Genomic DNA, 15,690 nt, shown 5'->3' on the forward strand with positions numbered 1-15,690 from the left:
CACAAAAACTGCCTTCTGCTGGACAAGGAGACCAAGGAGATGGTAGTGGATTTTTGAAGGTCTAAGCCCAGTCCTAATCCAGTCAAAATCTGTGGTGCAGACATTAAAGTGGTCCAGGCCTGTAAATATCTAGGTGTGCACCTGGACAATAAGTTGGACTGGTCACTGACCACAGATGTTCTATATAAAAAAGGGCACAGATCACTTTTCTTCCTAACATGGCTTAGGTTCTTGGATATCTGCAGGAAGATGCTGCACCACATGTTTTACCAAACTATGGCAGCCAGCGTTCTGTTTGATGCTGCAGTCTGCTGGGGAGGCAGCATAAAGCAGACAGATGCAAGGCAGCTGGACAAACTGGTCCAAAAAGTGACTTGAATGAGGCTGGACTCTCAGGAGGCTGTGGTGGAGAGATGCTCACAGACAAAGGTAGAGACCATCCTGGAACACACTGACCATCCCCTTGGCAACATCCTGATGGAGCAGAGAAGCAGCTGCAGTGGATGATTCACCTCACTGAGCTGCAGGACTGAACCATACAGGAGATCCTTCACCCCCACTGCCATCATCAGGCTCTATCTTATCTTCTTATAACATTTGATATTAAAGTGCTCCCATCACTCAATCAGTTAAACTGATGAGGGTTCTGGGTCTCTGCCTCTGTCCATGGTGCTGGATGTGCTCTCCACGAGACACGGGGAGAACATGCACACTCCACAGCAAAGTCCTGGTTCGAGTGGGATTCAAACCCCAGACTTTCTTGATGTGAGCAGCAGAACTAACCATCCACACCACCCACTTTTGCGTCCAAGCTCAAAAATAATGTACTGAAAATAAAAAAATATGCTACTGTTTTGATTATTGCACTCATAACCCCTGGTCTCTTTTAAAAAAGTAATTTTAAATTTTACACCCAATAAATCAAAATATACATAAGAGAACCAAGATTACTGAGGCTTAAATATGATACAGATGTAAGAAAAATAAAATTTACATCAAGTCTAAACCAATTCTGTGTTAAAGTTGTTTATAATGCCACTAAAATGAGCTACCTGTGCTATTTTGAAGAATAAAGAGTAAAGAGAGTTTCACCTTCAGTGGAGCTGTCAAAGCCAAAATGTGCCATGGGTAGGACACTGTGTTTTAACGGACTAATCTACGATCCTTATCTAGAGGCAAGGCAAGGCAAATTTATTTGTATAGCACCATTCATACACTACGCAATTCAAAGTGCTTTACAAGGTATATAATTACATTAAAAGCATGGAAAAGAGCATCTAAAAACAAAGACATTTAACATAAAATAAATTTAAATCAAATAAAGAAAATTAAAATAAGATGTAAATCTAGATCTAGACACATGGAGTGAACCATACAGCACTCTGCAATGTAATGTTACGATTTTTAGTCATCTGCACTACTTTCATGTGGTTTTCAATGAGGTTTTCTTACTTTTATTACAAAACCTGTTAGTTCTGCATGAAGAGCCAGAGTCAGCCTGCTGCATTAACACCTGATGGTTCTCCAGTCAGAAGCTGTGTAGAGGGACACCAGTTCGTTTCAGGGCGTCGTCAGACAAACTGATGGTTTGCTTTTCATTTGTTATCATTTGTTATGTGGTTTAATTGATCCCAAGGTGGCAATTAATTGTTTTTGGTTAATTGGAGAACAGAGTCTGAGCATCACTGAAGCTGGTGGGGATTTGCTGTCCAGCATTTATTTGTGTTGAGATGTTGTTGAAGCCCCTTGTGGTGCACAGGCTGAATATTTGGTCTTTATGATGTGTTACTGTGTAAATGTATAAATAAAATAACTATTCTGCCTATAGAAACTGTCAAAGTAAACTGCAGTTTACAATTTTTATTTTACTCTCTGCAAAAAAGGGAAAGAAGAGAATCATCAAATGTAACTCACATCATCAGAATTACAGATTCTGAACAAATGGTTTTCACGACATTGCAGCTTATGACTGACATGACAAAAATACACACTTCCTATTTTGTTGATAGGGCGACTATGACTATCTCTGAGAGTCATTACACAACTGGCAGATGCCAACTGTCAAGTCTCACCTCCCACGTTGATATAATGCATCACACAACATATTTTAAAGCATCAAGTCGGTCATTCTGGTCACACGTTAACACGCAGCACAGAAAAACCAAGAGAAAAAAAAAAAAAGATTCTTCACTGTGAAGCAGAAACGTCTCCTGTAAATTTCGTGACAATGACAACAAATATTATTCTGACAGATGATTCTCAGCAAATGTTTTAGGGTGCCCCATCATAAAATAGGGACAATGACGTCCTGGGCCAAATATACATCTATTCATAGAATTACTTTTGATGGCCCAGTGAAATACAACTGCCTCCACCCAAATGTTGATGCATGATGCGTTCAGGTGCAGCCGTATGGCCTCGAAGACATTACTTCGTTCACTCACTGCAGCTTTTGAACCCATGAGATTTTGCGGCTGGTTCTCAAATGTCAGATGTTGGGCCACCATAAATAAAGTCTACACTTCTGGGTAAATAATAAATCAAAAAATCAAATCAGTGGATTTCCGCAGTGGACCGTACAGCAGCAGAGTGTTACAATCGCTCCGTTAGTCAGGAGAATTAATACAACGGTCAGTGTCACATTTCAGTGATAGCAGAGGTCAGCATCCCTCTGGGCCATGGGGACGTAAGCCTCATCGGAGGCAGTAAAGCAGGCCAGATATCAGTCACGTGTCCGCCGCAGCGACTGTAGGAGACGATGCGTGCTGCTGGTGACCGAGCGGCTGGCTGGTGGGATAATCCCTCAGGTCTAATGCCTTAAGCAGGGCCCAAATCTACCAGACCCCACTGCATTGTACTGTGCACGGATAACAAGGAGAGCTGGTTTAGTGGGAAAGTGCAGGAAAGTGTTTTTCCTTTAACCAGCAAAAATTGAAAACAGCAAACTTTTTATCTTATGGAGCGTCTCGACCCTTTTGACGTGATTAATAGAGTGAAGCAGTTTATTGGGGAAAACAACAGACTGATGCTCACGTGACGAGTCGTGGATTAGATTAAACCTGCTGGCGAGGAACTGCACTGTATGAGAATTATTATGTCATGCTCACATCTGTAATGTGCGTCTATGCTACAGATGGCCCACCATTAATATGGTTTAAACTGGCATCCAGCTTCAGCAATCAGCTCAGCACCGATGCATAGACCAGAGTAAAACAGACACATCCGCACTATCAGCCACTCGAACACATTTACCCATGAAGCAAAGAGTAAAGACTCCAACTGTACGTCCATAACATACTGTATTAGGAATATTATCTGTCACTTATTTACTTCTTTGTTGATGTTTATGACGCCCCCCAGGACTAGAAAATCCAAACATCATATCAATAGTGAATTGAAGTGTCAGCAACCCATGTCCAGATAGTACACAAGGCTAAGATCCACCGATATGGACTGTCATTTTAGCCTGGCTTTGAAGAAATAATGACAGTTGACAACATTAGAAAGCCAGAATGATTATTTGTCATTAACTGAGTACTGAACATTCTCCTCTCCACCGGCTGAAGCTCTGACATCTTAATGGCTCCTCTGGTGGTTCTGGTTTGATCTTTCTGAAGTGATGTGAAAATGTGGCTTTGAAGCTCAGGGGCCGTTTTTGAGCCTCTGGTTCAGCAGAGTCCACTTCAGTGAAACCAGGCCACATTTGGAGAGGAAGCTGATTCCAGCAGGTTTGGATTAATGCACAACAAGACCAAACCCTTTTTTTTTTTTTCCTGCTCTACTGCAGCTGTTTAGTAGAAACTCTCTGCAGGAGTGACTAATAATTAATGAGGACCCAGGATGACATTTAGCAGCCACAGTATACATGGATGTACACTAATACAACCAGTCCAAGAATAAATCCGCACTTTAAGAAGGTGATAATGTTCAGGTTTTGTTGAAATGCCATTAGCTTGGTGTACCTAATAAACTGACCGCTGAGTGTCTAACGTCAGGATGAGAGACCAGCTGACTTCTGCTCTACCTGCACACGTGCAAGAAGAAAGAAAAAATCATTCTCCAGGTATGAGGAAAGTAAAACACATTAATCCTGTGTTCTTCGATCCTTCGTTTGTCTCAGGGGCACAGCAAAAAGTGGAGAACAGGAGCAGCAGACCTGCACGCTCAGCTGGCAGACAAGCCTGGACTAGACCAGTGTCATTACAGGAGGCCAGACGGTGGATCTATTTTTGGCTCTGGTCCTTCGACTCGCGGTGGGTTTGAGTGTGTGGAGGCTGGAAACCTGGTGGTCGTGTCATTAACACCCTCTCACTTCCATTAACCGACAGCTCCTGCAGACCTCGCCGAGCAAACCCAATAAAAACAAGTAATGTGGATCTAACCCATGTGTTTGTGTATGTGTCATAAAATGCACCGACTCGTGTGTGTTGAGCCTTTTACACAAACATCTATGTCATTGGTCACTTTCTGGCAATATGTGCAAAGGAAATCTGTGTCAAATTCCTGCTTTAGTTTAGACTAATAACAATGAGCTGGAATATAAAATAATCTAAAGAAACAAAATAACTTTCATATAAACTCTGAGTCTTTAAAACTCCAGTGCTGGGTCACCATTTGAATTTCATCTTGGAAATGAATCTCACCTTCTTCTGAAAACAAAAGTCATTAAAGAGGCAGAGTACCCCAACGCAGTTAAAGTACTTTAGAACTTAAATAACAACATGGAGATTTTTTTTCACATATTGTAAATCAGGACTGGACAACTCTGGTCCTCGAGATCTAGTCCTGCTCGTTTCCACCTATACCTGCCCTGCCCACTGCTGATTACCTGGATCAGGTGTGTTCATCCAGTCACAAGCTGGAAAGTTGAATACACCTGCTGTAAATATTCGCCACAGATTTGAACCGTTACAGAATAATTTCAATATTACTATTTAAATTTTAGGAAATGATTTTTTTCTTACTCTTTTTGTTTACATGCATTTACATGTATTTCCAGTCATTGGGTTAGAAGTCTTATTTCACCATTAGGACTGTGTGTTGTTTGTGGTTATTATTTATTTTTGCCATTTTTGGTCCACACTTATTTTATGTTTTGTGCCTATTTATTATTTTGCACTTGTCTAATAGACCTGAACCTGAAGCTTCAGTTCTGTACACAGCTACTGATATACAGTCCCATGTATATTTCACACCACCCTTCATGATCAGAAATTAGTAGAGATTTCTCTCCCTGCTGTGTCCCTGCTTCAGCATGATAATGAGCCAATTAGAGCCACATCACGGAGGCCAGGAGAGGGAGGGGGTCCGCGGAGAGAGGGAGCATCACCTTTTCCTCAGTCCTGATCTAAAACTACTTCGCCACTAACGTTTTTATATGGCTGCCACACTACACATCACCGAGCTGCATCTCTGGTTTATCAGCGACTCAAGCTGAAACTATGAACTTCTCGATCAAATAGGAGACGGAAAAATTACTAACCAGTGGTTCTGATATTTATTTCCTCATTTTTAAGTAAAAACTGCCATGACTCATAATTATTTCCATTCCCATTATTTTCTTGATGAATGTTTTGGTCTATAAAACATGATAATAATTAAGTTAATATCACGTATGACAAGAAAAAGCAGCAAATCAATACATTTGCTTTTTTTTTCCTTATTTGTTTGAAAGATTAAATGAAAAAAACTTAATAATTTTTTAAAAAATTTAACTGATCCAGTTAAAAAAAAAAAGAAAATTTATTCTTATTTCCTTACACTTTACAGACCCAGCGATTAATTTATGCTTTATGAGTTAATTCATATTTAGTCAATTATTAATCATTAAATGAATTGATAATGAAAGTAACTGTTTTAGCTGTGACCACAACATAATCCTCCATCTTTAAATATCAGCTGAGGGGATGCTCTGATGATGAGCACCTTAATTAGAAAAGTGGTCCCGAGAATCCAACAGGCAAAGTTTACGAAGCTTGGACTCTGGAGTAAAATGATTAAAATTATTTCTGCCCTCCAAATACGGACATTAAGTTTAATGAGCTGTACATTCAATCCTAAACTTTAATCCTAAATGAGCCCCTTTTACTAAGTTACCTGCTTCATGCATCTGCAGAGAAACGGAAAACTGTGTTTTACTATATGACACAGAGTTTGTCTATCAGAGATATAGTGTTTTTGTGTTTGTGTATATACTGGCAATTCCTAAAAATCTGCATTTTTAAATAGTACCTGTACTTTAAATCTTCTTATTTTGTGTTTACTCTTATTATTATTATTATTGCAGATGCTTTTTTTACCGGGACCTCAGCAACCAAATTCATTCTTGTATGCAAATACTGACTGGAATGACAATAAAACTCCTCTGAATCCTCATGTGTATTTCTAAACTTGCTGTTCCAACTGTGGTCAATTCATCTTACATTTATTGTGACTCTAACATGTTATCTATTCATTATTTCTACTAGTTCATAGATTTATAATTTATTGGGAATAATGCTCATCTGTGGTCCCGTCTTTTAATATTAATGTGCAGGAACATATGAATATGGTTGTGAAGATATCAGCAACAGATAGTGCCACATTTGACTTTGTAGTAATCAACTCTAAAAATAAATAAACACACATCGTTCAGTTGGAAGGTTTGACGCTGCACAGATAGAAACGGGAGCAGCACTTGGACACGGTGAGCTAAGTGCTAATGTCTTGCAGGGCGATAAGCTCAGTCACAATGCTAACATGCTGATGTTACCAGGTATAGCATCTTAATTCAGTACAACTGAGGCTGACGGGAATGTTGTTGTAGGAAGCGTTGGACAAATCCCAAATCATGGAGGTGACAACAACACTACAGGAAAGTACAGTTGTCACCTCACCAAAAGGAAGAGTCAGAGAAGATGCCTGACTGTCTGAGCAGAGTTTCAAGGCAATCAATGAAAACAGCTGCTGAGCCGTTTTAGCCTGCACAGAAACAAACACAGAGTGACCGACCACGATCCGTGCCACCAACAGGGCTAAAAAACAGAAAACTTGTATCAGACGTCTGTATTAATCTGTTAAATTCTCTTTATTTAGCATCACATCAACATTGCCCCCTGAAAAGATTCCTTTGAGCACTACGACAGAGTAGTGAGCTGAGACGAGGGGCCAGCAGCAAAGATTAAGTGTAAGGAGAGGCTGAAACCAGGTAGTAGCATGAAGACCGCAAGAAGTAGGTGACGTCTGTCACATGATGTGACTCACAGCCTCACAAACACAGGCAGAAACACACACACAGGACAGCAAAAGCAGCAGATGGCCAGAGGATTACTCCCCCTCCATCCCCACCCCCCTCTGCCCAGACAGGCCGCTGAAGCTTTACTCGTGTTCCTGTCATTCCAGCGCCGTGTGCCGGTGCGTTTGCTGACCTGGCCCGTCCTCCTACTGTCCTACCTGTGTGGCATCCGGTGGCCTACAGAGTGCTTTCAGCTATTACCTTTTTTTAATCCAAAGCAGCCCCTTTATCTTGCACCGCAAAATAAAAATCACAGCCTCCGGTTTTTGAGCTGACCTCCACAAATGAAGAGACCGAATCCCTCGCTGTCATCTGGACACGACCGCCGGCCCACCTGCCTGTATTTATCTCTCATTATCGCAGTATAATTTCTTACAATCCAAAGTTCCTCACAGTAGTCTGACTCAACGCTTGGCAAATGGTGCAATAACATTACTGTATGCATTTATTTCATTGCTAATTGCCATCCAGAAATAGCAGAGTGTGGGTACTGATGGAGCTGTCAGACTGTGTCCTCCCATTCTTAGCTTTTCATTCTGCAGCCACTCACTCTGTGCCGAGGACTGCCAGCCACCATGCAGGCTTTATGGGCCCACCGCACAACAAGGAACAGGGAAGGAGGAAAATGGCCTCTGAAAAGAACCCTGGCTCTCAAGAAACAAAAAATGACTGGTTCATCTGCAGTTCCCTCAAAAACATCATTCGTCTGGGTTCCCAGTCTCATTACACAGGGAGAACTGAAGAAGAATGAAGAGCTTTCTTTGGTCAGTTATGCCTGTTCTTGGTCAGGGGGATGAGGAGATGCAGAATTATATGTCTAGCATTTCAAAAAACCTGTTAATCAGGTTAATCAGGAGTAAAGAAGGAAGTCGGGTCAGGTTATAAAGTGAAGACAGCCACACAAGGACACGTTGCAAATGCAAAACTCATATTCACTGTGTTTTAGCTGCGTTTGATTCTCCAACTGCTAAATGCTCCACTGTGTTCACCGGACACTCTCCAACTGCTGTCTGCCCGCTGTTTAGTGGGTTTAGAGCGTTTTTGCTGAAAACAGACGCCAATGAGAGAAATAAGAGTAAACCAAAACAGTAAGGAGCATTAAACAACAGGCCCAAACTCACTTTGAAGCTTTTTTAAGGCAGAGGGGAGCTGCAATTCTCTGTGGGTCATCATACCAAGTCACAGTGTTCCTGTAATTTTATCCAGCCAAACATTATCTGTAGCGACTGTCCTGTAGAGGGTCACTGGGGGCTGGGGCCAATCCCAGCATGCAGTGGGTGAGAGGTGGGGTCCACCCTGGACAGATCAGCAGCCTATCACATGACTGACACACAGGGACGGTCACTCACTCACGTTCACACCTATTGGCAATTTAGAGTCACCAGCCAACCTGACCTGCATGTGTTTGGACTGTGGGAGGAAACACCTGGAGAAACATCTGGAAAACTGTGTCTTTGTGTAAAATATCTTTTAAGAGCAACCCTAAACTAGAACCTACATACAGTAAATGGGACATAATGCCTGGGTATAGACATTGGGTCACATCGTTCAGATCAGGCTTTAGGTCTGAGAGTGAAACCCTCAGGTATGTGGAGAAGATCCACAGATACAGGTGAACACCAGCCACACTCTCCATCAAACTAAAAAACACAATCGCAGTCTCTTTAGAATTCCACTTGGCTGAGCCCATTGCAACCCAGCTGTGCTTCAATCCCTCCTTCCCTGCAACCTGACCCCCATCTCATCATCCAGTAATAGAGGACTGGGGTGGTGGTGGTGGCCTCCCAGCCTCAGGCAGCCCTCGCACCCGAGATGAGAAATGGTCAGAAACGATCAGTGAAAAACAATATGCCGGGGGCTGAGAGTTAGAGATAGACAGACAAGGGTCTGATGGTGTGAAAATCAATCGGCATGTCTGTGGAAGAAGAGCAATTTGTAATCTGGAGAGGAGCCAATGAGTTCAATAAACTGGTGGCAGAGTGGGATGCATCTGTTTTTACCTTTAATTAGCTCAACTTTATCTGTCTGAATACACAACTTCTGTCTTATCCTTTGAGTTCTGCTGCGCTGTAAGAATAAAGGGCTCACGTACCAGCTGTCTCCTACTGCAGGTCCATACACCTAAAGAGCCTCAGCTTGACAATCAGCCCTATAACTCATAATGTGAATGAAAATACAAAGAGTGAATAAAAACAAACGGAGTGTGAAGAATGCCTGTGGGTGTGTTTCCTGCAGAATCGCTGATATTTATGAATTTAAAATCATCATTTTGAGATGGATCCCATTGACTTGGGTATTAAAAACATAAGTACTTTCTGCTACCTGCTACCTGTAAATCATTCTCTGCACTAGAACTTCTTGTTACTTATCTAGTTGATGTAGATCTAGTTCCTGGTTGGTTTTAGTCCCGTTTGTGCCCATATTTGGGTAAAATTAAGTTTAAGTTAATTCTCAAAGAATTAATGACACTAATGTAAAGAAAACATTTAATTGATCTAAGTGTTTCCACTGTCCAACATGTTACACGGGCATGTTCAAGGAAAATAAAGTAAGATACGACTCCATTAGCTCACAGAACCAACACACAATATTCTCCTTTAGATTTTCTGTCTGCTCTGCTTCAACTTTCACCTTGACATTTTTTATCGCAGTGATAATAACACAGAGTTACTACAGTAAAACCTTGTTCAGGACTAACTTCCAGCACATCAGTTCATACTTTATTATTGTTGTTATTATTATTATTAATAATAAACAAAGGTGCAGCTTGAAGGCAGACCTTACCTCTGACACACAGCAGGGACATCGCAGCAGGATTTTGTGCAACAGTTCGTCCAAAGCCGATGAGCCTTCAGTGAGTTTGCAGCCCAGGTGCCTGTTGCTCAGCGCTCATCCAGACTACCCCGAAATTCCTCCTCATCACACTGTGCGATCACAAATGCACAGATGTGAGCCAGGTGGGCAGCCCAGGGGTCCTGAGGGTTTAAAGCGATAAGAGTCGCTGGCAGACACGGACAAACTACCGGCTGAAATCCGGTGTTGAGCAGGGAGGCTCGTGCTGCATTCACGGACTGAGGTGAAGGTGGTAATTTGGATCCGTCAGGCACAATGTTCATGGCCACAAACTTTCTGTTGTATTTGTTGTGGTGAACCTATCCCCAGTGTGTGCCTTTAATGTGTTAGGGTAACAATTAGTTCCTGAAAAAAATATTCATCTAATTCACTTTAACCTAACAGGTCTGGTTCCTGCCCAGGCCCCAAACAGGTATCAGATTCTGATTTAGCCCCGTGAAACTTGTGTGTAGTTTCATTCGGACTCTGCCTTTATTTGGATTTTTTTTTTACATCAGTTAAAGTGAAGCTCAGCACAATGTGTTATTGTTATTTATGCCACTGTTGCAGTGATTAATGCAAATATGCCTCATTACAAAAAGCATGAAACACCACAAAAGTGGACCCTTTAACTGTGTATTCTTCAGATTAGTCATAGGCGTGTTAGTCTGCCCTGCTTGGACAGCTGTGCTTATTATTTATTTGCTTTCATTAACTCAAAGTGAGAAGGGATGAGCAGGGATTACATGTGAGTATAATTTATGCTGCCAGCACCCAAAGCTATTTTCTACCGCTTGAAACCAGTGGATGTAAGTGTTTAACTCGGAGAAGACCTGACAAACATTACATTCATTATTTAGAACTAACCATATTTGACCCAGCTCAGCATCACATGTCTGCACATACAGTAATTCCACTGCAAACATATCTTCATATTATTCACACATGTTCTGGATCATTTGAATTAAACACCATTATTATAATAACTGTAATTATAGTTTTTTTATCTTCACTGCCTGCACGTTGCCAAGAAGATTTTCATGTGAAGTGTTGCCATCTAGTGGCAGTACAAAGTAACTGCTGAGAAACAACTAAACAAACCAAATGCAAAAACATCAAAACACAGAAAAAAGGAGATTTGGTTTGGAAGATTTGTTCCTTCTCCAGTAGATTTTTTGTTTCGTGCTGAATTTTTTTCCAGAGTGAAGAAGCTTCTTCCAGAGGCTGATGGAACAGAAATCTGTAAACACTGCCTTTGCATTAGGTTTGTGTAGGTTAAATGTCTTATCTCACGGTTAGCCAACAAAAACACATTGAGAAAACAAAAGTGCTAAGGTTTCATAGTCATGCCCTCCTCTACCCTGCACAAGTGTTGCTCATCACTGAAATTCAACATTTTAGTCCATAAATCATGTGGTCTAGGTGAATACTGCAGACTCAATCCAGTGAATGGGTCACCAACCCTGGTCCTCAAGGCCCACTGTCCTACTTGTTTTCCAGATATCCCTGCCCTACACACTGCTGATTTCCTGGATCAAGTGTGTTCAGCCAGTCAGAAACTGGAAGAGCAGAGATAGCTGGAAGACCAGCAGGACAGTGGGCCTTGAGGACCAGGATTGGTGACCCCTGAATTATTTGACCAAAAACATGTTTGAGACTTTACTGGCCTGGATGACACCGACTGCTGCTCCAATAGCATGTGAATGAATTAAATATCTATAATACATTTTAAAAACCAGTCAACTTGTGTAAACAAAGTACTTTATTTTTTTCAATAATCAATTCAACAGGTCAAGTCAGTTGAGGTTATTCAGCTCCTGAGGTCTTGCAGTCTGAAACAAATTATTAGTCATGTTGAATGAACTAAACTCAGAATATAGTTGTTACATAGTGAGGGATAAGATTTAGGCACAAGCATTCTTACCTTAAGCTTGTCAAACACCCCATGTCTTAGCCTGTAGCTAAAAGCCATTTCCATTAGCACCCTAATTAAGATCAGTTCCAGGATCAGGGGGGGAGATGGGCAGCTTGGACTGACTCTCATAGCTTGGCATCTGGGACTGATGAGGCTTACCCTTGGGTGGGTAGTTAGGCTCTTGGGGCTGTGTCTGATCCTTGGGTGTGAAGGCAAGCACCTGGGACTGAGGGTGAACCTTGAGCAGGTAGCTGGGTACCTGGGGAAGAGGAAGATCCTCAGGTGGGTACCTAGGCACCTGTGGGAGAGCCTGACCCTTGGCCAAGTTAGGCTCCTGGGGCTGAGACCAAGCCTCAAGTAAATAGCCAGGTGCCTGGGGCAGAGCCTGAACCTCATGTGGCATCTGGGGCTGAGTCTTGGATGGAGATCTGGGCATCTGGGGCTGAAGCTGAATGTCTTGTGGCACATGGGGCTGAGGCTGACCTTCAGATGGGTAGCTTGGCACTTGGGATTGTGTCTGACCCTTAGGTGGATAGCTGGGAACCTGGGGCTGAGGCCAGGGCTTAAGCAGATAGCTGGGCACCTGATGCTGATCTTTGGGTGCGTAGCTAGGCACCTGGGGCAGAAGTGGAACCTCGTGTGGTACCTGGGGTTGAGGATGACCCTTGGGTGGGTAGCTGGGCACCTGGGGCAGAGGTGGAACCTCATGTGGCACATGGTGCTGAGGCTGACCTTTGGGGGGGTAGCTAGGCACTTGTGTCTGACTCTTGGGTGGATAGCTGGGCACCTGGGGCAGTGGTGGAACCTCATGTGGTACCTGGGGCTGAGGCTGACCTTTGGGTGGGTAACGTGGCACTTGTGTCTGACCCTTGGGTGGGTAGCTGGGCACCTGGGGCTGAGACGGGTTGCTGGGCACCTGGGACTGAGGTGGAACCTCATATGGCACATGGTGCTGAGGATGATCTTTGGGGGGGTAGCTAGGCACTTGTGTCTGACCCTTGGGTGGATAGCTGGGCACCTGGGGATGAGGCCAAGGCTTGGGTGGGTTGCTGGGCACCTGGGGCTGAGGTGGAACCTCATGTGGCACATGGTGCTGAGGATGACCTTTGGGGGGGTAGCTAGGCACTTGTGTCTGACCCTTGGGTGGATAGCTGGGCACCTGGGGATGAGGCCAAGGCTTGGGTGGATAGCTGGGCACCTGGGGATGAGGCCAAGGCTTGGGTGGGTTGCTGGGCACCTGGGGATGAGGTGGAACCTCATGTGGCACATGGTGCTGAGGATGACCTTTGGGGGGGTAGCTAGGCACTTGTGTCTGAACCTTGGGTGGATAGCTGGGCACCTGGGGATGAGGCCAAGGCTTGGGTGGATAGCTGGGCACCTGGGGATGAGGCCAAGGCTTGGGTGGATAGCTGGGCACCTGGGGATGAGGCCAAGGCTTGGGTGGATAGCTGGGCACCTGGGGATGAGGCCAAGGCTTGGGTGGATAGCTGGGCACCTGGGGATGAGGCCAAGGCTTGGGTGGGTAGCTGGGCACCTGGGGATGAGGCCAAGGCTTGGGTGGGTAGCTGGGCACCTGGGGATGAGGCCGAGCCTGATCTTCAGGTGGGTAGCTGGGCACCTGGGGATGAGGCCAAGGCTTGGGTGGGTAGCTGGGCACCTGGGGCTGAGGCCGAGCCTGATCTTCAGGTGGGTAGCTGGGCACCTGGGGCAGAGGTGGAACCTCATGTGGCACATGGGGCTGAGGCTGACCTTTGGGTGGGTAGCTAGGCACTTGTGTCTGACCCTTGGGTGGATAGCTGGGCACCTGGGGCTGAGGCCAAGGCTTGAGTGGGTGGCTGGGCACCTGGGGTTGAGGCTGACCTTTAGGTGGGTAGCTAAGCACTTGTGTCTGACCCTTAGGTGGATAGTTGGGCACCTGGGGCCTAGGCCAAGGCTTGGGCGGGTAGCTGGGCACCTGGGGCTGAGGCTGAACCTTGGGCGGGTAGCTGGGCACCTGGGGCCGAGGCTGAACCTTGGGCGGGTAGCTGGGCACTTGTGTCTGACCCTTGGGTGGATAGCGAGGCACCTGGTGCTGAGGCCAACCCTCAGGTGGGTAGCTTGGCACTTGGGATTGTACCTGACCTTGGGGAGGATAACTGGGCAATCGGGCATGAGGCTTGGGCAACTCAGGATGAGGCTGAGCCCTGGGTGGAAAGCTGGGCACCTGGGGCTGAAGCTTGGGTTTATATCTCAGCATCTGGGGCTGGAGTAAGTAGGTGGGCACCAGAGGTGGGAAGCCAGGTATCTGAGACTTATACATGTAGCCAGGCAGCAAAGGCTGGTACAGGTAGGTCGGCACTAGAGGCTGGTCTTGAGGCACAGGATGCTTTGGCTTATGGTAATGGGCCTGGGTCATTGACTGAAAGGAAGCCATCTGGGGATTCAGTTTAGGATTTGACTGGTACTTTAGGACTTCAGACCATAGCTGAAACTCTGCCTTTGGCTGGTAGCTGCGCATCTGAAGGTGGGGCTGAGGCTCAGGCTGGTCACCTGAAACCTGCTGAAGTTCACTGGCATCAGCATTTTCAAATCCACCATAGGAAACTGAAAACGAATACAATATTATGTAAATGGAGAGGCCTTAAAAATCTGATACTATACAACCTCAGAATTTCATTTCCTTTGAGAAATATCAGACACACTTTAAAAATTTAACGTTTGAACAAGTAGCACTTCATTATCATCTCACATTTGACACTTGCTTGAAGTCCTCCAACAGAGAACATCCACAGCAGCACCTCACTAGAAAAACAAAAGTCTATTTAAGTATTTACCTCATTTCAAATTCACAAAAACTAAACTTCAGGAAACAAATGACAGAAAGGAGCTGCTGAAAGTATTGTAAAAGCTGAAAGTACCATAAAAGAAGCCTCATGGTCTCATCCAAATGTGATGAAACAGCTTGATCTGGCTTCAACTCACCCACCACAACCAGAGCTCTGGTCTCGTTCCACAGTGGCTCAGTGGCAGGAACGTTCTCCTGCAGTTTATTTGTTGGTTTGACAGCCAGTCACAGTTCTCACTTCCTAACTGACTGATTGGAAACAGGTGGAATCAATGAAGTGGACTTCATCGTTCACAGGGTTTCAGCAAAGGCTGATTTCCCTCCAAGGTTTTACTCCACTTTGCACTATATGTTTGGGTTTGCATGTTGTCATTATCCCTTTCATCTTTGGACCCAAAACTACCACTTCAGCTTTTTTGTCCCTATTTATCTTTGTTTGGTGTCTTTACATTCATCCTGTCTTTTAGTTCATAGTAGGTGGTTCAGTCAGAGTAACTCAACTGATGGCTTTCTAAAAAAAGAAATGCAGCCTTTTAGCTCAAAGTAATTTTCAGCTGGTGGCAAATGTAGGCCTGGGTTGTGTATCCAGCGTGCTTTGAAGCAGAAACATTGGACTGGATCAAAAGTTCCAAGTATGCTATTTGGTAACTGCAACAAGACTTGAAAACCAGCAGATGGAGCTCAGGCCATACGAAGGACATAAGCTATAACCATGAACTGCACTACCTGGACCCTGATCCAGCACAGGTGTCACCACTACTACTAGATTCAGTATTATCTCATGACTTTATGTCACTCAGTCTACACTTGGTAAGTAAATGAGCATCATCTAAACCCTCCAAATGA

The 15,690-nt window shown here is 44.2% G+C and overlaps 2 protein-coding genes across 3 annotated transcripts in view; both read right to left on the bottom strand.

Moving 5' to 3' along the window:
- The window catches only part of unc13ba (unc-13 homolog Ba (C. elegans)), a 126,543-nt gene extending 116,272 nt beyond the window's left edge, over positions 1-10,271 (bottom strand). For both annotated transcript variants that reach the window (XM_026322432.1, XM_026322431.1), the window contains exon 1: positions 10,058-10,271. In XM_026322432.1, the coding sequence (XP_026178217.1) occupies positions 10,058-10,079 (22 nt within the window). In that variant the 5' untranslated portion in view covers positions 10,080-10,271. The remainder of the gene's footprint in view (positions 1-10,057) is intronic.
- A 1,819-nt stretch (positions 10,272-12,090) lies between these two features.
- On the bottom strand, positions 12,091-14,433 carry LOC113138591 (adhesive plaque matrix protein-like). The gene has a single exon (XM_033325361.1). The coding sequence runs from the start codon at positions 14,431-14,433 to the stop codon at positions 12,091-12,093; it is 2,343 nt and encodes a 780-aa protein (XP_033181252.1).
- Positions 14,434-15,690: the final 1,257 nt, after the last annotated feature.

The sequence above is a fragment of the Mastacembelus armatus genome, chromosome 9 (assembly GCF_900324485.2).
Source record: "Mastacembelus armatus chromosome 9, fMasArm1.2, whole genome shotgun sequence".
Classification (NCBI taxonomy): domain Eukaryota; kingdom Metazoa; phylum Chordata; class Actinopteri; order Synbranchiformes; family Mastacembelidae; genus Mastacembelus; species Mastacembelus armatus.